A 22,938-nucleotide genomic window follows, 5' to 3' on the forward strand; every position below is an offset into this window, starting at 1 on the left:
GGGTCCCTATGTCCTCCAGCAGTCTAAGCCTATAGCAGCATAACTATAGAGAAAGCTCAGGACATTTACATTTTGGTCTGTTTTTGTTAAATTATTTTAAACATCAGATGTTATAAACAGTTATTCAGTACTTAAGTAGCCCTTTTATTAAATGCATTTTACTCTTGTTTAAGTGAAAAATGCGATGAAATGGTGTTGCTCTTATTTCAGTACAGTTTTTTTTTAGAACTTTACCCACCTCTGCACAGGAGTGAAGAGATGAGGATGCAGGAAAGTGGAGCATGAACCCCCAAACTAAACCAGGTCAGGCCTAATGTGCAGGAATATATTAAACTCGTTATATCTCAGAACATTCAACATTTTAGAATAAGAACAAAAATGGTTTATATCAGAGCAAACATGTTTTTCCCTAATATTTCACAGAAAAGCTGATTGTTTAGTAATCTTTAATAAACGCTTCTGAAGTCTAAATGCAACCTTAAACTACCCTAAACCTTCCTATTTGGATTTTTAGTTTTGGAACAAATGTGAAAACTCTCGGTTCTTGCAGCGTTGGGCATAAGATAGAGACACAAACCTCCCCAAGGTCATCTGTGCTCTCGTTCCCTGATAAGCTTGGCACAGATGAGAACAACTTGTTAAGCTGACACCTTTGCTCTGAAGAAGCTTCCTTTTTTATCTCTACCAGAAAATAGGAACTTTCTGAATGGACGATTCAGTGATATCCGTATCAGAAGGTCTTCCATCTATGAACACGTCGGTTCCCTTTGGTCAGATATGAAGCTTAGTCGGAGATTAGGCCTGTTGCTGCTCTGTGAGGTCATTGTTGACATGCTTGAAGCTTTCCCCGTTCCTGTATCGACTCCTGCAGATAAAAACATGATGTTTTTTTTGTCTTCCTGCTGAGCGATAAACATTCTGTCTGCTCTGCATCGGGTCACAGCTCTCCTGGTTTTATTTCATAGTGTCCCAGATAGTTTTGTATTGTTCGTTTCTCTCCCAGATGCTGATTGTTGCTCACCAGGTTGATAAATCAAACAAACTTCCTTATGCTAAGGGGATTATAGAAAGCATGTCAGCAGGTTTCATACACATGAATTTAGAGGATTTTTTCTCCATTTGCAGCTTTGTTTCATCATTCCTGTCATCAGGACTAACATTTAGCATTTGGAGCCGATTGGAGCTCCAATGTTTGGCTCCAAGTTACTGAGAAATTCATTCTGTCTGGTGGATGTTGGGCTTTCAGGACTGGGAACACATCGATGAAAGGCAGAGCTTTGGCTCTGGAAGGTCAAGCAGAAAAGCATCGCTGATAGGATTTGAGATTGGAGTTAAAAAGTGGTTCATGCTCCACATTACATCCAAGCTTCTGAGTAATGTGTCAGATAAGGTGGTGTGAGTGTGCCGTATGGGTGTTGAAGGGTGGAGTCGGGCCTGTCAGCCTCCTATTTAACAGCTGCCGCCCCTGAGGGACCAGGGCAGTCATGGCTAATCCAGGGATTCAGGCGGGGGTTCTCCTTTCCTTTCTTTGTGCGATGTTCCTGATTGAGATAACGGTCCAAACCAATCCCCCTTGTCCAGTGTGAGTAGATGTGAGAGTTAAAGAATGAGGATGCTGCTGTCCTCCATGTTGGATCCAAAGAGTTAACAGCCTGCATGTGTTTTTTTTGTCCGATTTTAGAAGTTACCTGGTCACCGTTCCGGCCATTCTTAAATCTGAATCCAAGGATACATTCTGTGTGAGCCTCACGGATCCCGGCTCCCATGTGTTGGTGACGGTCATTCTGAAGAGCAAGAATAAACAAAAGGAAGTGTTTAAAAAAGGAACCAGCAACGCCTTCAACAAATGTGTGAAATTTAAGGTGAGTTCCCCACATTTATTCCAACATGTAGATGTTTTCATACAGAACCTGTTCTTGGTCTGAAACTGTCTTCCTGCACCAGGTTCCTCATGTGAACGGAGAAGAGGAGCATCTGTTTGAAGTTACAGTAAAAGGCAACGATTTTTATTCTTATGATGCAACGCGTGTGTTGATCAAGTCTTTTCATCCAAAGACTTTAATCCAAACGGATAAACACATCTACAACCAAGGAGAGGAAGGTAACAGAGCTGAGCTGCTGTGACGACAGCAGGGGCCGTCACAGGAAGCCATGTTCTTTTCATTCAGATCTGATTGTAAATATCTGTAAATATAAAAGAACTTGTCAATGAAAAAATGCATCCAAACGTGTGTCTTGACAAATGTTTCCATAACCTTCTTGTAATCTCTGTTCCTCTCAGTGAAATTCAGAGCGCTGACTCTGGACCATGACTTGGATCCGCTGCACGTGACTGTAAGTATTCTCTCTGCTTTCAGCCCCCAGATGAAAGATCGCCTCTGATTCCACGGTTTGAAATAACTGAAAGAGCCACAGAAACCCTATATATGATAAAATGAACGAAGCATTTCCATGTTTTTAAATGAAATTAAATTGAACCTGTAAATGCACCTAAAGTTTCCCTAACGACCACCCTCTCTCCTCTTCTTTCAGTATAACCATATTTGGATCGAGGTATGAAACTGTTTATTATCTGGATTTATCATTTTGACCATCAGTTGATACCTGGAAACTTTAGTCACCCTAATGACAGCCATGTTGGCGAGACAAGATAGATAAAAATGGAAATCAAGACCACTTAATTAAAGTCGTCAGATAGATCCAGGACTGACTGATCATCTACCTTCTGTTTGTTTGATGAAACAGGACCCTCACCATAACAAGATCGCGAAGTGGAAAGATGAGGAAGTGGACAAGACGATTCTACCGCTGTCTTACCATTTGGGCGATGGAGCCGTGGCGGGGTTATACAGGATTAAAGTGCAATCAGGCAAAAAGATAGAGTCTCAAAGCTTTAGAGTCCAGAAACATGGTAAGTCAAAGCTGCTTTCTTCTTGTTCAGCAAGTCATTTATTTGTGATAAAGCATTTGTCTCATATGATTTGTTTCCAGGTTCGACCAAATTTAAATTTGAAATTCACGTACCCCATGAAGTAAGTGTTGGGAAGGAAACCTTTCAGGTTAAAGTCTGTACAAAGTGAGTCAAATTCTTCAGTCAGCAAAAAGGAAGTTCCTCTCCAACAGATCAGAGTCAGATCCTGTTCGAAATGCTGATTAATGTCCGTAATGTTTTTCCTTCAGATATTACTATGGAAGGCCGGCGGGTGGAGACGCCACGGTGAAGGTCTGCAGGCCTCTGAGGAACCAGGACACCTGCAGCTCGGCCCTTGTCCTCAAGGATGACGTCAGCCTGACTTCTCTGTGCAAGACCAGACAAAAGCAGGTACGGTCGCCATGGTTACCGCCACATCTCTCTTTAAGGAAGGTGTTCAGATCCAGATGTATTTCTCCTTATAAAACTACAGTTTTCCACAGCAAAATACAATTTAGTTTGAAAACTGCAGCCATATGATCTCCACCCAGCAATAATTTTATATATATATATATATAAAACAAAAGTGAAAAATCCAGAAATGAAACTTTGGAAAAAATGTAATCAATAACAGGTTTTTTTAGAGTAACTATAACAAATTTTTTTTATATTTATATTTTTTCACATTTCTAATTAATTTCATTCTATTTATTTATTTATTTATTAAAAATAGATTGTGTTTTCTTTATTTAACAGAATTAACATTTTCTTTTTTTCAATCTCTTATGAAAGAGATTTAAAGAATTTCACTAATTGTTTTTGTTTCAAGTTATGCGGTGCTGGTCAAATTCTCTTCCCTCCTGGGCTTTTTTCTGGAGTGTGAGGAGCAAGAAGTAATTTCTATTGGTCTACATGAACATTAGCAACATTTTTATTGGTCAATATGGGCGTCAAGTGATAGAGTTGGAATTGAGCTTGAAGTAAAGAGAATATGTAAATCTGTAAAATGCAATTTGAATGGATGCTATTCGTAAAACATATTCTAGAAACAAAAATAAAAGATATAAAATTTTAAAATATAAAGTATGTAAAAAAAGCTTTGAAAAAATAGATTATAATAACCAAAAAAAAAAAAAATCTAGAATAAAAAAAATCTTTGAAAAAAAATAAAAAAAAGAGAACTTTACCCTCAAACCCTTTTTTATTTTTATTTTTTTTATTTTTTACAAACAAGATGTTTTCAACAGTTCCCCTATTAGGTAGCCTTTTTTTTATTTTTTTATTTCAGTTTACAAAATGTTTTTTCTATTTTTCAAATTCCAATTTTCTAAATGTGTTTGAAACAATACTGGAACAAAATCCACTCCATAAAACCTTATCATACTCAATTTCCTCACTTAAGCAGCCTGATTTCATGGGAAATGGTGTTGGGCTCCTAGCCATTGAGAAGCGCACATACCTCCATGTTGTGCATTGCAGGTTGCTTGAAGGCCAAAAAAAGTCATTTACGCCACTTTCTGATGGGATCAAATCTTAATAACAATCTTAAAAAGAAAAAAAATAACTTGGTCAAAAACTTTATGAGTGGAGAGAAGTAATAACACCTGTAGCATCAGCGAAACCCCGGCTAGCCTTAATTCTGTTTTCTTTTGCCCCAGACGTGTGACAAAGGCTGCGCCACCTTCATCCTGAAAATGTCCAATTTCCTCAAACCTGACACTAAGCATCTGCTGGATGTGCTGGATGTGAAGGTCACCCTTAAGGACAAAGAGACATGTAAGAGCCCTCCACCCCTGAATGAAAACCATTGCTGCATTAGGTGGGTGTTCTTACATGGACGGTTTCTGTTCTTCAGGTCTTTCTCACACACAGTGGGAGAGGATTCGAATAAGCTACGTCATTGGAAAGTTGTCTTTCCAGAATGTTCCCCCGGTCTACTCTCGAGACACAGATTTAGAGGGACAAGTAAGTTTAGGGCCAGCAGCACCAGAGGAGACTGCTAAAAGGTTGTTTGATTCCAGGTCTCACTGCTTTATTTCACACCCAGGTCCGGGCTTTGGACGTCCACGGCAATCCCGTCCCTAACCTGAAAGTATATTTGTTCGAGCTAAAACACGGGGCACCGTGTATTGTGCAGACTCTCACAACGGATGAACATGGAATTGCATACTTCGCTCTTCCCACTGAGAAACAAATAGGGCCAATCCATCTCTTTGTGAGTACCAAGGAGCTTCAAACAGCTAAAACAAGATGGTTTCCCTGGATTTTTCCCTTCAGTGTTTATCACTTTCTCTCCTTTTGTTTTGCTTCTCATGTTTCTTTTTTTTTTTTTCTCTGTCCAAACAGGCGAGCAGCCTAGACACGCTGGAGCCTGACCAACATGTAGGTGCTTACTATGAAGTTGCAAAGGTCAAAGTGGATGTGCCTGGTCCTGGTTCTGAAACCTGCGGGTTTCTCAAGGTTCACCCAATTGAACGGAAACTTGTGTGCTCCAGCATGGAAGATTTTACTGTCCAGTACAGTCTAAGTCAACAAATTTCAGAGAACATCAAAATAATTTATCTGGTGGGTAACTTTCAATTTTTCAGTTTTAGAAAGCAAACTCTTTTGAAAAAATGAGTAGTTTTAAGAGGAGACAATTTATCTCTCCCTGAACGCAAGCAGACGTGTTTAAACAAGGGCTGTAAATTAGCAAACACTTTAAAACGTATCATGATACTTTATCATGATACAATTTATCCAGATAAATTCCCAATACATTAACATAGATGATAAGATGTGATTTTATGTTTTGTTAATTAATTAAAAAGCTGGTGGCTCTGCGGATGCAGAGCACCTTTTGGGTGGTGCGCTGCCAACTAGTGGCTGGAGGTTTAATACTCATATAAAAACAAGATGACGAAATAAAAGTTTTCTTTTAAACTCTTTTTACATTTAAGATCCATCTTACAGTATTGTCTAGTAATACAAATAATGTCTAATGAAATATTGCCATAGAAGAGACATAGATAGACAGAATCTATTTTTTTCATACACCTTTAGTTTCAACACAGGCTTCAGTTTGCTCTGTAGGTTCACATTTTTTCTCCTGCCAGCTTCCATCTCATTCTGTAAACAAAATCATTCAAGAACAATTTTTTCACGTTAACTTTCTCTGCAGATAGGCATTTTGACAGATTTTTGACATAAATATTAAAGGTAATGTAAAAAAAAAATTGTTGCTCACACTTCTTTTCATTTTGAATATCCCTTTTTCTGGCAGTCTTCACATAGATCCCAATCTAATACGATACTGTGCTTTATACAGTAATTTTTTTAATGAACTTTGAGCTTTTGATGCCAAAAATAATTTTCAGTTAGACATTATTAAATAGGGATATTGCCACAAAATACTTTTTGATGGTTCCTAAACATTTCAGTGTGTGACCTTAAAAATAAGCCGGACACAGACTGGCCCAAAAACTCATTCAACCATTTCACTCTTTAAATGAAAATATTTTAAAAAGAAAAATTAGTTGTTTCAATGATCATTTTACATGTATTTTAAATGATTTGATGTGACAATACATTTTAGAATTTCATAGTATGCCAGTTATTTTAATTGTGTTTTAGATAAAAAAAAAAAAAGTAGCATCTATTTATTTCATGGTACCTACCTCACTTTCACGTTTATTTATTTTGAGATGTATTTTGGAGGCACATATATTGCAGGGTTGAAAACAAAATGTTTTGGAAAACCATCTTGAAATCCCCTATTTGGTGTCTTTTCATTCATTAATTTTGAATTTGGTTATAATAGCACAGATTTTGACCCTGAGCAAAATAAATTCAATTCAATTCATTCTATTTATATGGCACTAATTCATAACACATGTAATATCAAGGCATTTTACAGAGACAATTCAACCATATCATCCAGTCAAATTCATTCAAAGTTTTCTAAGGAAAACCGATTGATTGCATTGACTCATTGACTCGAAGGCAATCCCTTAAACTAAGCATGCATGAAGCGACAGTGGAGAGGAAAAACTCACTTTTAACAGGGAGAAACCTCCAGCAGAACCAGGCTCAGTGTGAGCGGCCATCTGTCGAGGCCGACTGGGGTTCAAGGAGACAGAAGCAGACAATGATACTCAATGTATTTGTGGTAGCCATCAATTGCTGAAACACCTAATTTCTGTACTGAATAGGATAGAGAAAAGGATGTTTGGCCTGTGGCCTATAGGTGCCAGAGCACATTGCTCCCAATGGGTCGGACTTTTTAGGCGAACAAGAGGCACCCTCTCTGCTTCTTTTAGAGGTTATAAAATGTGAGTGGATGTGCTCTCTTCGTCCTCTGGCATGAGAGCTGGCTCGGAGCTCGTCTGCCTGGCTGTATGTTTCCTGGACGGGGCCGCCTTTTACAGCTGCTTTTTGTATCTCTGCTTCTGTCTCCTTGAACCCCAGTCGGCCTCAGCAGATGGCCGCTCACACTGAGCCTGGTTCTGCTGGAGGTTTCTTCCAGTTAAAAGGGAGTTTTTCCTCTCCACTGTCGCTACAAGCATGCTTAGTGTGAGGGATTGTATTTGAGTCAATGAGTCAATGCAATCAACTGGTTTTCCTTAGATAGAAAACTTTGTATCAATTTGACTGTATGATCTGGTTGAACTGTAAAGTGCCTTGAGATGACTTGTGTTGTGAATTTGGCGCTATATAAATAAACTGAATTGAATTGAAAATCTGCTCCTGTTGTGGAAACCACACCAGGCAGTTCTAATGAGTTCTCACACCTTCCTGAAAGAATCGCCTAAATGCCAGAAAATGCCAGTAGTGCTGCTTGAGAACTTTCTCTCTCTGCTGTGACCTCCTGCATTCTGGCCTGGTTCTTGTTAGCTTCATTAACAACCATGAACATGTTATTAGTGAATTTTTAAAAAGTATATTCTTGAGTCTATTCTTTCACGTAGCTGTTTGCCCTGAGATCATAAAGTACTTTAGCTTGGGGTCTTTACATTACGAACATACCCCAGTGCTTTATTCAAAGCTGAAAACTTGTGTCAAACTCTGCAGGTACTATCCAGAGGTGAAATTGTTCACGAAGGCGAAGAGGAGCTAACCTACAGCTCAGGAGGTATGGAAGTGCAGGCCTGCCACTCTAACGATGAGAAATGCTTCCTAGATGACCCATTATATGCTCTTTTTGTCTTTTTTAGTGATTCAGGGCACTTTTACAATCACTTTTAGAGTGAAGCCACAATACGCGCCTAAAATCCACATTGTCGTGTACACCATCCTGGATTGTGTGAGAGTTCTCGCCCACAGCGAAAGCTTTGACACCGAGCACTGCTTTGAGAATTCGGTTGGTGGCTTTTTTAACCTCAGTATTTAATGCCTGGTGTGTTTGAAAGCTGCTAAATCGACTGCATTTTGGTTTTTCTGTAGGTGCATCCAAAGTTTCATCCATCGCCAGTCACCCATGATCAGAACGTTGAGTTTTGCGTTAAGGCCAACCAACATTCAGTATGTGGAGTAAAAATCATAGATGCGCTCACGAAGAGAGATGGAAAGACTCTGAGCAAAGAACAGGTGGGCAGCCAGTATCTTACATACTTTCCATTCTTATGTATTTTTTTAAAACATACACAAACACACCCCTATATGCGTGTGTGTGTGTGTGTGTGTGTGTGTGTGTGTGTGTATTTCATTGCAAACCAACCACAGTTGGTTTGCAATGAAATTAAATTGAGATCACTCTTTTGAAGCAAAGGTTTTTATTTTTTTTAAACCTTAATAGGAACTTTCTGGTTTGATTAAAAAGTAAAAAGTAAGACTTTGTTAGAATAGTTGGATAGAAAAACTCGTTTTAAAACTTTAAAAAGAAGAAAAATTTAACGTTTTATAAACTGTTATAGATTTTGACGAAATAAATTTTGACATTTGTTTTATTTTTTTTCCTTCTTCTTCAGATATTTGCTATTCTACCAGAGATAAAAGGCTCTCCCGTTCCTCCTGAGCTTCAGGATCATTCAGACTGCGTGGAGGTGCTTCCAAGGAGTTATTATGCTGTGTCTACCAACCAGGATGGAGCAGATGCACAAACCGTTTTCAACGTATGGAGGAAAAACCACAGATTTCTTTTCATCCGCCTTGTTTATGATATTTCTTGATGTTTTGATTGTGATTATTGATGCTCGCCTGTTTTAAATCCAGGAAAAAGGACTGCAAGTGTTAACAAACAGGCACATCAAGAGACCCACATGCCTCAAACTGGGAGGGATAAAATACAAGCAAGGTGTTTTTTTTAAACCATTTTATTTTGCCATGCATAAACTGGTTTAGAACACCTCGTGTCTGGCGATAAGGCTCAGTACTTGGAAAAGTAACCTTATGTTAAATTCTCCAGCTTTGTTAGGAAGATACATCCATCCCAAGGAACCAGAAATAAAGGACATGGAACTTCCCGCTCCTGGAAGGCTTTCCTACAGCTGCAAAGATGAGGAGTTTGAGCCGGACTATGAGCCTTCAGGCCAGACTTGGCTGTTTGATCTGATCAATCTTGGGTGAGCTGTAGAATAAAAAATGAATAAGGAGGGTCCATGATGTCTGAGGAAATGTACAGAAATAAATGTAGATAATCCCTGCATCGGTTTTACACCTAATAATGCTTAGATTTTACCAGCTGACATAAAGTGTGTGTTGTTCTTAATGTTTCAGAGATAATATGGAATCCTGTCTGTCCCTCACCGTCCCAAATTCCATCACCTCCTGGACAGCAAGTGTCTTCTGTGTTAATCCTCACGCATTCGGTTTGAGTCCTCCTAAAGATCTCAACATCCTTCCAAAGTACATTCTGGATTTCAGGCTTCCTGACTCCATGATCCAAGGCGAGAGCCTGAAGCTGAATGCCATCATCATAAACAAGCAGAACGTCCCTCTCATGGTAAAAAGATTATTTAACATGAAGTAGACTGATAGCTGCGGGATGGAGAAGACAGCAGTGAACTTTACTGAGCATAGAACCAGATAAAATCCAGGGTTTCACCCAAAAAAGGGGAATGTCATTTAAAAGGAAGACACTGAAATGGATTTTGGCCTATTAATTATTAACGAGATTAAATTGATTGAACAATGCATAATACACTAAAAAAATAAATAATGCACTATGTTAAAGTAACTAAATATGATTAAGTAAATGACGGCTGCATTATTTTTTTCAGTGTAAGGTTCTTTAGTTAACAGCTATAGCAGTGAGTTAGATATTTCCTGGTTTCATGCAGCTCCGTCTATTTAAAAAGGATCCATTTTATTCCATTATTGTTGCAACCAAAGAAGATCTTTTACAGATATAAATTTGACAAAATTGAAATCCAGAAATGAAAGTTTAAATATAAACAAAAACATTTTTATAGAAAAAGGTTTTCAAAGTAATTGCTAAAAAAAGTTGCTTCCACAATTTCATTTTTGCCAATGTATTTAAAAAAAAATTCTAAATCAAATTTTATATATTTAAATATATATACATTTTTTTATTCGTCTTTTTTTTTCTTCTTTTTTTTACAAATTGCATACTTTTCAAACGTTGCTAATCTCCCTGCAGACCAATAGAAATGCATCTTGACTCTTAGCTCTAGAGGAGAGCCCGCCCCCAGAATAGAAGAGAATGTGAGATGCAATTCCAAAAGAATGCAATTCTTAAAACTCATTCTGAAGAAGATGTCTGAAAAACATTAAATCCGAAAAAGATAAGATATATATACAAAAAATGATTTGCAAAAATAAAATTAAGAAAAATGCAAATTAACTATCAAAGCATTTTTAATAACTAAGATGTGTTTTAAAGTTTCATTTCTGGATTGCATTTTATTTTTCAAATTGCCAATGTCCTTCCATACAACAATAATGGAACAAATTTCACTCCTTATGCTCAAGGTAAAATGAACCAGTAAAATGTTTGATCAAAGGGATTTTAGGTTTCTGCATCACTTTTCTGAAGTCTTTTATCTGCTGTTTGCCTGAAATACTCAGTTAACTCCCTCCTGGCCTCAGAAAAGAGCCTCGTCTGAAGCTTAAACAGGGAGTCGAGTATATCGCTGTCATATTCCTCTGCATGGCTCAACTTCTAGAGCTGTTCTTCTTAGGAATCCTTTTTAAAAAGTTAATCTCACCTCTGAACAGGTCAAAGTGACTGCAGAAGTATCCACAGATTACACCCTCATAGCCAAGTCTGATGAGCTGTCTACACTGTGCTTGTGCGGCAACGACTTTAAGATCCTTGAATGGACCATGACTCCAAAACACACCGGTGAGGAAAAGACTTTTAATTCCAGTTCGATTCGTCCTTCATTACTTGTGATAATTCTCCGCTATCTCTCCGCTCTCCTAAGATTAAATCGGAGCTGATCTTTCTTTCAGGGACGATCTCGGTCACCCTGAAAGCTGAGCCGTTGTCTTCCAAGGCGACCTGTTGCCATCAGCATGTGACAGTGCCAGAAAATGCCGCCAGTGTTGTTGTTACAAGATCTCTGGAAGTAAAGGTCGGTGTCAACATGAGATGTCTGCAGAAAAAGACATGTAACATTGGAAAAAAACAACAAATGTGATTAAATGAAGTTTCCTTGATGAAGCTGACACTTGGACTGACTGTAGATTTCCTGTCCTTCATCTCCTCCTCAGGCTGGAGGACAGGAGGTGATAAAGACAACCAGCTGGCTGCTTTGTCCAAAAGGTGGGTATAGAATGGGACCTGTGGGAAACCAAATGATAGAAGTTTGTGATCACATTTGTTTCATTCATAACAATAATTTGGTTGATGGAGGAAAAGAAATCCAACAATGAAGGCATATTTACAACACATACTCTATATTCCTGATCCTGGTACAGCATTTACATGATGCAATACTCGGATATCCCAGTATTTACTGGTTAGCAAATATTCCGCTATCTCAGGTCAGATTCTGTGGAGCCCTGATCAAGTTTCTCTTACTTCCGAAGGCAAGATGCCCTCAAAATGAAAATAAAACTGACAGCTCAACCCATTTTCTGATTAAGTCACTAATAACCAGAGCAATTACATTTGTGAAAAATTTATGGAGTAAAATTTGTTCCATTCTTGTTGCAAGCGAGCACATATACAATTGAATGTTTTAAAGTGTATTAAACGTAAAAAGGACCACTAATTAGCATTACCATAAGTGACATAAGTAGAACCATTGCTGTTTTCTCAGATTTTTTTCTTTTCCATACAATTTTTCAAAGGTTTTTCATAATTAATTTTTTCAAAAAGATTTTTATATATTATATTTTTGGTTCAAATTTCTTTTTTACGGAATGAGTTTTAAAAATAGTCTTTTACTGATCACATTCTCTTGACCTCTGGGGGCGGGCTTCCTTCTGGAGTAAGATTCTGTTGGTCTTCATGGATATTAGCAACAATGTTTTCATTGGTCAATTTAAGGGTCAAAGGCGAGCTTTCATACTGGGATGGAAGTGAAGAGAATTTGATATTTAAAACACAATTTAGAAAGACTGCAATTTAAAAAAATAATTAAGATGTAAGTCCTGCAAAGAAATGTTAAAATTAAGTATGAAAAAATGGTAAAAAGATGAGAAAACAACAGAGCTACCTTCATTGATAAAACAGAGCTCTTTGATAGAAAAACAATTAACTCCATAAAAACAGTTTTCAGTCACATCTAGGAAAAAATTAGGTGTCTAAACTCAGCCGAACCAGATAGTTTTCTTGCATTTGCTCATCTTCATGCTTCCTGATGTTAATTTTGTACTTAGTTGTAAATAAAATAGTGTAAGTTTTATAATTAAGGTGTTTTTTGTTCTTTTTGCAGGACATTATGTTAATAAAGAGGTGGAGATTGACATCCCCAACTCTGTGATTGGTGGAAGTCTGAGCGCTCACGTCTCCGTTTCAGGTAAACTGATGAAGTTATTTAAGGCCAATAACTGGGAAGACTTCCAAAAAGGCTCATCTGAGATGAAAAGTTACACCGGTCTCAGCCTCTCTGTGTCTGCTTTTGCTTAGGGCACATCCTCGGCTGGCTTCTGCACAACCTTCACAATCAGGAACATCTCCTAAATGGTTGCGGGGAGCAGAACATAGCCTACATGGAGATCTATGCTAACCTCTTGCATTACTTGCAAAGCACCCACCAGCTGAGCAACGAAATTGAGACCAAAGGGCTCAAGCTCCTGACTCAAGGCAAGTCTGACCCACCAAAGGGAGAAAGAGGGAAAATTATTCCAGTTAATTATTTTAGATGGAGCCTTGAATGATTCGAGTGCAGCCTGCTGGTCTTTTCTGCTTCTCTGCGATTATTTGGGGGAGTCATTTATTTCTGTTCTCCTGCAGCCTACCAGAATCAGCTGGCCTGCATGAATAAAGCGTACGCCTTCAGCACATCCGTCTCTGGCGAGGTGGACACCTGGTAAGGACATAACCGATAAGACCCAGAATGTGTAAAATATCCACGTGCCTGTCCTCCAGTTGCATGTTAATGTTGGTTATCGTTGCAATTTTTATTAATCTGGCAGACTGATTGGAGACTGACCTTCCAGAGGTCCACACAGCCCTGCTAACATGCACAATGATTAGAGGAATAAAAACATGATAAATAGGTTTGAAAATGGTTTCTTTAGATGATGAAACCCAAACATTTAAAGATGTTTGTAACTTGCGTCTCCATTGCACTTCACCTCAAGGTTTATGAGATTGTATTTGTGTCCTTATGGTTTCTACCAAGATAACCCAGAGTGTTTTATTTGAGTTAAGCTTTGCTATTTACATTTCACCATTTTTGAAGTTTCCAGAATAGGACTAACCTTCTTTCTTGAAGTTAGGAGGAATTAGCTCAGAGATAGATGGTAAAAGTTCATCTAGTTCTGAATAGGAGACATCTGAACAAAATGAGGTAAAGTTTAAACATTCTAGCCAGTTTCTATACTAAATAAATAACAGAGGTGTCCAGTGCCGAAGGACAAATACTTCGTTACTATACTTAAGTACACTTTTTAGGTATGTATACTTTATTTCTGAATTCTACTCATTACATTTTCACACAAGTATCTCTACTTTCTTTTCCTTACATTTATAAAACAAATGTTACTCGTTACTCTTGACTTCAGTTTAATGTTTATAAATATTTATTTCACATCATGTGCGCCATCCACATCTAGTGAAAACTATTGTAATTTGATGAGTCATATAACGCAAACACTCATTGGTAAAGGACATCATCAGAAGCGAGCAGGTGTTCTTCAAACTGCAAACATGAATTGTATATGCCATGCTACAATGTCGGACTGTAGCGTGTTAAAATGTCTGAAAGGTCGGACATAGGCGAGAGCGAATCGGGAGACGGAGACCAAAAAGACCTCCCTCATCCTTGGCCCTATCTCAAAGAACTTTTTTGAAATTGTCAAAAAGTTGAGCTTTCAGTTCATATAGTGGCATCTGGCTGTTTTTATTAAAGGTAACTTTATACTTTAATACTTTAAGTAATTTTTGGAGCACATACTTTTTCACTTTTACTTGAGTAAAGAGGTCAAGTTGATACTTCAACTTTTACTAGAGTGTTTTTTAACTGCAGTATCTATACTTCTACTTAAGTAGCAGATGTGTGTACTTTTGACACCACTGCTAAATAACATTCTGTTGCATCTGTTGTTTGTTTGAGATCTTCTGACTTTGCTTTTCTCATCTGTAGGTTCACTGCTTGGGTGATGAAAGTATTCCACAAAGCCAGCAAATTGATCTACATTGACCCGAGGATCATAGTTGGAGCCAGGAAGTGGCTGGAATGTCACCTTCAAAAAGATGGCTGTTTTAAAGTGTTCGGAAAAAACTTTGCCAAAAGATTCCCGGTAACCTTACTGCAAAAAACGGTCTAGAAATAAGTCAACATTCCTTAAATTAAGTGTATTAACCCTTAATTTTAGTAGCTAAATAAGAAGATTTGCCAATGGAATGAGTATTTTTACTCTTAAAATATGATAATTGATAATATACACATGAAATAAGACAATGCAATTGTTTTTTCTTATTTTAAACATAAATTGCCTTATTCCATTGGCAAAGTGGCTCACTTACCTCCTCAAATCAAGAACAAATTCACTTTTTTAAGAAAAAATTACTTTTTAAATTTGTTTTCCGGTGGATCTTAAAGATCTTGTTTTGTATGGATCCTGGTTTAGAATCGTAACACAGCAGTTAAACTCCGTGCGGTTCTGTCTTTGCAGGATGCTGGGTCCAAAGAAGTGATCGTCTGTGCTCATGTTACTATTGCCTTACTTGAAATGAACATACCTGTACATGTAAGTAAACCAAATACATTTTTCGATTACACTTTTGAAACAATGGTTTTGTAAGCTGACTCATTACCCCAATTTTAATAGGAATACCTAATAATGAGGGATTATAGATTTAAATGAAATGTAATGTGGGGGTATTCACTTTTTTCTCTAGTTTGCACTAAAAAGACACCTGATCATATAACCTCAGAACTCCAGGCCCAAATCAACTCAAACTACATCTATTTGCAGATAATATACTGTTGTATATTGAAGCCCATGTTTTTCTTATTTTGATCTCATGTTGTTTTTTAAATGACCTGATGAGGATCTCAGTGTGGGTAGGTGGCTTATATTTGCAGTCAAACAGGAAATATTGGTCCTGAACCTGTCCCTAATCTGTCACAGAGCCAAAACATAAGATAAACAACCAGGAACACAAACCCAATGTTCATGTAGGCAAACCATGAGCAGTTTTTTTTTTAAAGCAGAGTGTGTTTGAAGAAATAAACTGCAGCCTCGCTTGCAGGCTCTGCAGAGAAGGATTCAATCCCAGAACCTTTTGACTGTGAATGAACAGCGCCGACACCTGGAGCTTACGTACAAACATGGCTACAAGAGCTAGCCAAATAGTAGTCGAAATTCATCTTTCTTCTTTCCATGTTTTAGTCATTCCGATTATTTTGAAACTCTCTAAAAGTAATTAACCTACCCAACTCAGGCCAACTGAATATAATCCAATTAATATGTTTGTCCCCAAATGTCTAAAAACAAAGCTCTTAACTGAAACATGATCTGTCCAACGTTGTCACCATCTCTAGTTTTTACTTACTGAGGTTGGAGCACAGATACATTTAAGATTTTTCCCCTTGCTTTGCTTTTTGTTATTTTTCATTTAACCAGCTTAATACAGAATAATTAGAACTTTACAGAATTAATAAGAAATACAAACATTTCCTTCTGCTGGTTAAAATGGGTTCAAAGATTAGAGGATGATCTTTTATTTCCGGTTCAATCATCTAAATAAGTGGTCCTCCTTATTGTCAATCATTCTGGTAATATGTTTACATAAGGCCGTCCCTTATATGCTTGTCATGTTAGCAATCTTTTTGTGCGCATGCGCACTTTCAGGCGTACACCTGTGGTGAGCTACAGTTTTAGACAGTCATTGAAGCTCACCTTTCTCTCCGTGGTTTTTTGAAAATGGCTGAGGGTTGTAAGAGAAAAAGTGTCTACGAGGTGTATGAGAAGAAAAGAAAGGCCAGAAGAGGCAGATATATCCCAGAATGCTTTGCACAGAGAGCTCTCCTTGCAAAGCATTATGGAATTTGCTGTCACTACAGCCCGCTGTCGCCACTCCACAGTGGCGACTAATAATAAAGATGACACAGGCGCCGCGTAGTGGAGGAGGAGTTATGTTACTAACGGGGAGCAAACAGCAGTGATCATCTGTCTGAACGGTCAGTTAACTGAGTTTGCTATAAAGTCCCCGCTCTATCCAGTGATTGAGGGATTTATGGGTTAGGGCGGACATTCGGACACAGTGAGCTTGTATGAGCTATGAGAATAGCAACTTTTAAACAGAGCGTGCACCAGGAGTAATAGGCCCGTGCACACTCTTGCATGAGTTCAATAGCCGTTCTTTCTCAGGAGCTGGCACAGGGTTGCGCTTTTTCTTATTGTTAGGTGGAGAGGGCGGGTCTTTTAAAACGTTCTTGAAAATCTTCCACAATACCTTCCATGGAAAGAAGAGAGGCTGGCGGCCATTTTGGTCCAGTACAGTAAGAAAATAATTCCTCATCATGTTTTCTGTCCTCTGTTAAGAATCCTTTGGTGCAGAAGAGTTTGACCAATCTGAAGCAGAACATTGATGAACACAGCAGCGTCTACGCCAAAGCTCTGCTGGTTTACTGCCTGACGTTGGCCAAAGACTGGGGAGCCAGCAGTAAGCTTATGCACCACCTCGACTCAATCGCCATCAAGGAGGGTAAGTCGGCCTCATGATGAACATCTAGGATGCCCCACCCTTTGAGGCCCGCGCCTATATCACTAACATCTCTGCATCCTCGTTCAGGGGAATTCCTTTACTGGCTTCCGACGCCAAACGACAAAGTGTCTTCTCTGTCTGTGGAGATCACTTCTTACATACTTCTGGCCAAACTGTCTTCCTCCCACTCTGGGGAAGAGCTTTCCTGCTCCTTCAGCATCGTCAAATGGCTGTTTCATGTGCAGTTTCACCACTGTGGCTCCCACTACTTTAAGGTATTGTCTGTTGTTACAAAGTAGCAAAGCCTTTCTTCGCTGCAAATGCTCACAAAAAGAATCAAATCCATTGTTTGTTCCTAATCTATGATTTTTCCTGTTCCAGGCCTTCAGCCTGGCTTTTAAGGCTATTACGTTGTACAGCTCTTTTGGGTCAAAGCATTATGGTTCCACCTCAGTAACGGTAACTTCCAGTGCAGACCATCTGTCCTTCCATGTGAATGAGGAAAACAAACTGATCTACCAGAAGATGGAGCTGCAAAACCCAGGAGGACACTACCAGCTGAAGGCCGAGGGCTCCTCATGCACTGCAGTGCAGGTCTGTGTCTGGAAGGCTTGGATGACGTAAAAAGTGCATCGAAAGAGATTAACTGGATTGTTAAAAACTTTTTTTCCTCCTGGTTTCCAGATTACCTCTGTTTACGGCGTCGCTCCTTCGACGACGGTCTGCAGTTTCAGCGTGGAGGTGGAAGTGGTGGTGCAAAAATGCTGTGAAGAACGCTTAATCACACTGAAGCTTAAGTCCTCGTAAGCAAACAAACCGGATCCATCATCTAACCACACGCCTAGAGTAGCTGAAGAAACCATGTGGATGCAGACAGATGGAGGCCGCATAGATTCAAACACAATGACTAGTAAACAGGTTACCCAGAGGCGTTAATAGAAGAATGATCGTTTTATTAATCCACAATTAGGAAACACAGAAAGCAAATAGATAGGCTAATAGAAGCAAAAATACTCACTCTGAAAAAAAACCTTTACAATTCTGAATCAAAAAAAGATTTGAACTTCAGATTGGACTGAAGAATGAAGGAAAGACCAGCCTCACAAAAAGAAAAACCAGAACAGTTTTCTTAGATGAGATAGAATAAATGCAACATAGTTTGGTTACAGGAAACCCAAAGAATCTGCATCCCTGACTGTGCTGAAGGGAAAAGAAGAGAAGAGCATTAACAAAAAGGGGAGCTGGTTTAATAAAATTATTTATTGTGCAGAGAAGAACCCAGGATTTACACACAGGAGCCTGCTGGCAAATACTCATATCTGGTAAAACATTCCTGTCTGCATTCAAACTCAGTTTGTTACATTAGATAAAAAGCCTTGTTTTAGATTTTAAATATAAACGCTTAGACCTTAGACTCAGTCTTTAAATGGCCGTGTGTCTTTGAGTCTGAAACACCAACATGTACTGAGTTCTGTTGATTTGATCTAAATTCTGGGATCCGATGTTTGACCAAAAGAAGTTTCAACATTTTATCAAAAGATGGCAGCACCAACAACACCATCATTCCAAATAATCAGCCCATCTTCTTCTGCTCCTGATAGGTACAAGGGAAGCCGGAGCTCTACCGGCGTGGTGGTTGTGAAGCTTGAAGTTCCCTCCGGATTCAGTCCAGACCCAAACTCGCTGAAGAAGGTGAGTAGAACGAGTATGACATGCTGTAGGAAAGTGAGCAATCAGACAATTAAGGACATTACAGGCATGAATGGTGATTCATTTTCTTTGCCGTTTTTTTCTTTCAGTGGCCATTTTATAAAACATAAAACCTTAATCATGATTAGAGTTTAGAATTAGAATTTAGAAAGTTTAAATTTGCTGTATTTTCTGCTCCATATGGGGACATTATTGGAGGCATTTGACTTCTATAATACTGTCAGGAATAACCTCTTTGACAAAGACTCCCTGATAGGTGTCTTTAGAAAAACTGAGTGGAAGTCGGTTCCCTGCTATTTAAGCCTGTTTTGTGATTGTAAAGACCTGGATGACTGAGAATTTAAACAGGCATGCAAAAAAAAAAAAAATGGTTGCTGATGTTTGACATCATTAAAATTCGACAAAACTCCCTAAAATTCTTGACGTGGGTTTTTACTTTTTATGGCTGTTTCCGCTATCTGCGGATGTTCCTATTGCACGAGTAAACATTGCGGAAAGCATGGGAGTGGCAGCCTAGTGGTTATGGCATAGAGCTTGGAATCCTGAGGTTCTGAGTTCGAGCCCCTCTCCCACAGACTGCCACTCTTATTCCCTGAGCAAAGACCCTTAATCCCACACTGCTCCCCGGGCGCCGCAAAATGGCAGCCCGGGGAGCAGTGACAGTGAAATGACAATAAAAGCTGGAAAAAAAGCAAAATTACCATCTCTGAGTGACATGTTAACCTAAGAACAACTCACCCTCTAGCCACTCATTCATTAAAACTTTCCCCCTTGACTGATCTGTGGTCACTGCTAGATGTCAGCATGTGTGACGACGTTATTTGGACATTGACATATGATGACAGACTGCTTGGTTACAGCACTGCTTGGTTAATCTGCTTTATACCAAATGAAATCACTGCAAAATCGCATTTCCCTTATTTCGAAGTTTAAAAATTTTGCTTAAAATTAAAATTTATGTTCGATGGAGAAACTAATCCAGAGGTTTATCGTTAAACCTGTCTGACCTTTTTTTTTTTTGTTATTAACTCTAGCTCTGAGTTATGTTCTGTATAACTGTGGACTCAGCCGTAAACCCTCAGACTTTGATTAAAAGGATTGCTCCTCTTTAAAGTGGTTCATATTATAGATGTTTATGCCATGAACTGGACGCCTTGATCTGGATTTGGATTAGAAGCAGGTTGCCATCAAGCTTCCTGTTGCTCCCAAAGGCCCACAATGCAAAAACGATCTTGAAATAATAAAAAAAAAAACTTAAATTAAGTGTATTTAGCCTCAATTTGAGCAGGTAAATAACATTATTTGCCAATTGAATTAATATTTTTATTCTTGAAATTAAATAAGTATATAATATGCACTTGAAATATGATGATGCAGTTGTTTTCTCTTATTTTAAATGTAAATTATCTTGTTCCATTGGCAAAGTGTCTCACTTTTCTCCTGAATTCATGAAAAAAGTTGACTTATTTAAAAAAAAAAGACTTATTGAGATTTAATTTTTCTGCAGAGCAGAAACTCCTTACTTTCTAAACTTGTAGAATGCGCATAGAAAACAGACAAGGGGTCAGAATAAACTCTACAACTTCTTTTAGACTTCAAACTTAGACTATAGTTCTAGACAGATTTTATTATTTGTCATTTTGTTTACACAAGTGTAAAACAAAAAGAAATTTCGTTTGGAAACAGCTCACTGGATAATTTCATCTTTTAAAAGTGCAGCCTTGAAAAATTGTAAAAATGACTGTAAATTTACAGTTCTAAAAATTTAATTAAATACATATATATAAATAATGATAAAATATAATAAAATAAAATACAATAACCCATTCTACACAACATTCAGCAGTCTAATGGCAGTGGGGAAGAAACTGTTGTGGAATCTGCTGGACCTGCATCGGATGCTTTGAAGCCTCTTCCCAGAGGGCAGCAGGGAGAAGAGTCCATGGTGGGGGTGTGAGGGGTCATTGATGGTGTTATGGGCTCAGGACACGCAGCGCTGGGATGAAATGTCTTTTATGGAGGGAAGAGGAGCCCCGATGATCTTCTCTGCTGTTCTCACCATTCTCCTCACTTCCTTCCAGTCTGAGGCGCTGCAGCCTCCACACCACACAGTGAGACAGCTGGTCAGAACGCTCTCTATAGTGCTTCTGTAGAAGGTGGGGAGGATGGGTGGGGGCAGGTGGGCTCTCCTCATCCTCCACAAGAAGTACATGCGCTTTGGTGCCCTTTTGACCAGTGAGGTGGTGTTAACATTCCAGGTGAGGGTGTCTGTGATGTGCACCCCCAGGAATTTGGTGCTGTTGACCACCTCTACAGCTGAGCTGTTGATGAGCAGTGGAGCGTGGTTAGGACGGTTCTTCCTGAAGTCCAAGATGATCTCCTTCATCTTCTCCACATTCAGGATCAGGCTGTTATCTTTGCACCAGTCCACCAGCTGCTCCACCTCCTCTCTGTAGTCCAGGTCGTTGTCGTCTCTGATGAGGCCCACCACCGTGGTGTCGTCTGCAATCTGGAACAGCATCCGCACATGGGTGTTCTTCTACTCCAGGTGTGCCAGGCTCAGGTGGAGAGCAGCAGAGATGGCGTCCTCAGTGGAGCGGTTTCGTTGGAAGGCAAACTGGAACAGGTCGAATGTTGGCGACAGACTGGAGACAATGTCTTCTTTAACCAGCCTTTCGAAGCACTTCATCATGATTTGTCACTGCGGCAGGCCGGTAATCATTCAATGATTCAATGGTGGCAGACTTGAAGCATGATGGCACTATGGATTGATCCAGCGAGGTGTTAAAAATGTCTGTGAGGACACCAGCCAGCTAATCTGCACACTCCTTATATACCCGCCGAGGTATGTTATCAGACCCTGAGGCCTTCCTTGGATTCACTCTCCTCAGAGTTTTCCTCACTTCAGCTACGTCCAGGTTTAGTACCTCCCCTCCCTGGTGTGGAACAGCTTTCACTGCTGGAGTGCTGTTTAGTGCCTCAAACCTTCAGTTCAGTTCATTAAGGAAATCAGTGTTTGCTGTATCTACCGGGGGGGAGGGTGTGTTGTAGTCTGTGATCATCTGATTGTCTTTCCACATCCTCCTGGTGTTGCTGTCATCGTGGAAAAGATCCTGGATCTTCTGGCTGTGCTTCTGCTTCGCTGATCTGATGGCACGGTTTAAATTGGCATGCGCTGTTCTTAGGGCCTCCTTATCACCAGACTTTAAAGCTGAGTTCTGTGCTTTTAGCGATTTCCGAACCTCTCCATTTATCCAGGGTGGTTGGTTGGCCCGGGTGGTGATGTTCTTTGTTATGCTGACCTCCTCAATGCATTTGTTGATGTAGGCTGACACAGTCATGACATACTCATCAATATTTAACAAGTTTCCATATGTTGCTGCAGCCTTGAAGATGTTCCAGTCAGAGCATTCAAAACAGTCTTGGAGTGTCTTCATGGCGCCCTCAGACCAAACTCGGATCTCTTTAACTGTCGGTTTAGCCCTGATCAGCCGGAGCCTTTATGCAGGGATAAGCATGATGGATAGGTGATCTGATTAACCAAGGTGGGGGCTGCTCTGAATGCATATTTGATGTCAGAGTAAACCAGGTCTAAAGTGTTTTCACCCCGAGTTGCAAAGTCCACACTTGGTAAAAATGGGGGAGAACAGTCTTCAAGTTAGCCTGGTTAAAATCCCCAGCAATGATGAAAACACCCTCTGTGTGTGCAGATTGGAGCTCAGAGATAGCCTGGTTAAAGTCTTCATGGCTTTTTTAGTGTTAGCACTTGGGGGCACATAAACAGCAGTGATGCTAACGACACTCTGGGTAGATAGAACGGCCTGCAGTTAATAGTCAGAAACTCTATGTCAGGAGAGCAGAAGCTGGCGACTGATCTAGCATTTTTAAACCAGCTGTTGTTGATGTAAACTAGGGTGACCAAACGTCCGTATTTCCCGGGACATATCCGTATTTCACGTCCTGTCCCCGGGCGTCCCGGGTTTTTTTTAGAAAGTGAGGAAATGTCCTGATTTCACTGCGCACGACGCTCCTTGTGACGTAATCCCTGAGC

The 22,938-nt window shown here is 39.4% G+C and overlaps 2 protein-coding genes and 1 pseudogene across 2 annotated transcripts in view; all 3 read left to right on the forward strand.

Annotated features, from left to right (window-relative positions):
• LOC107096344 overlaps window positions 1-1,399 on the forward strand; it is a 20,135-nt pseudogene extending 18,736 nt beyond the window's left edge.
• An 85-nt stretch (window positions 1,400-1,484) lies between these two features.
• Window positions 1,485-9,057, forward strand: LOC107096345 (ovostatin-like). Its single transcript, XM_015392954.1, has 16 exons — window positions 1,485-1,582; window positions 1,682-1,862; window positions 1,945-2,101; window positions 2,282-2,334; window positions 2,533-2,553; window positions 2,746-2,911; window positions 2,992-3,076; window positions 3,181-3,322; window positions 4,570-4,687; window positions 4,767-4,876; window positions 4,959-5,126; window positions 5,258-5,476; window positions 7,961-8,021; window positions 8,104-8,249; window positions 8,333-8,476; window positions 8,857-9,057. The coding sequence occupies exons 1-16, from the start codon at window positions 1,485-1,487 to the stop codon at window positions 9,055-9,057; spliced, it is 2,070 nt and encodes a 689-aa protein (XP_015248440.1).
• Window positions 9,058-9,124: 67 nt separating this feature from the next.
• The window catches only part of LOC107096346 (alpha-2-macroglobulin-like protein 1), a 15,519-nt gene continuing 1,705 nt past the window's right edge, over window positions 9,125-22,938 (forward strand). Inside the window, exons 1-16 of the mRNA XM_015392956.1 lie at window positions 9,125-9,182; window positions 9,294-9,450; window positions 9,605-9,830; window positions 11,066-11,192; window positions 11,303-11,424; window positions 11,564-11,615; window positions 12,733-12,816; window positions 12,927-13,103; window positions 13,254-13,329; window positions 14,608-14,764; window positions 15,140-15,214; window positions 17,015-17,177; window positions 17,265-17,452; window positions 17,559-17,771; window positions 17,862-17,980; window positions 18,779-18,869. Coding sequence (XP_015248442.1) covers window positions 9,341-9,450; window positions 9,605-9,830; window positions 11,066-11,192; window positions 11,303-11,424; window positions 11,564-11,615; window positions 12,733-12,816; window positions 12,927-13,103; window positions 13,254-13,329; window positions 14,608-14,764; window positions 15,140-15,214; window positions 17,015-17,177; window positions 17,265-17,452; window positions 17,559-17,771; window positions 17,862-17,980; window positions 18,779-18,869 — 1,980 coding nt within the window. The 5' untranslated portion in view covers window positions 9,125-9,182; window positions 9,294-9,340. The remainder of the gene's footprint in view (window positions 9,183-9,293; window positions 9,451-9,604; window positions 9,831-11,065; window positions 11,193-11,302; window positions 11,425-11,563; window positions 11,616-12,732; window positions 12,817-12,926; window positions 13,104-13,253; window positions 13,330-14,607; window positions 14,765-15,139; window positions 15,215-17,014; window positions 17,178-17,264; window positions 17,453-17,558; window positions 17,772-17,861; window positions 17,981-18,778; window positions 18,870-22,938) is intronic.

Source organism: Cyprinodon variegatus, unplaced genomic scaffold, assembly GCF_000732505.1.
Source record: "Cyprinodon variegatus isolate N-32 unplaced genomic scaffold, C_variegatus-1.0 Scaffold617, whole genome shotgun sequence".
NCBI lineage: Eukaryota > Metazoa > Chordata > Actinopteri > Cyprinodontiformes > Cyprinodontidae > Cyprinodon > Cyprinodon variegatus.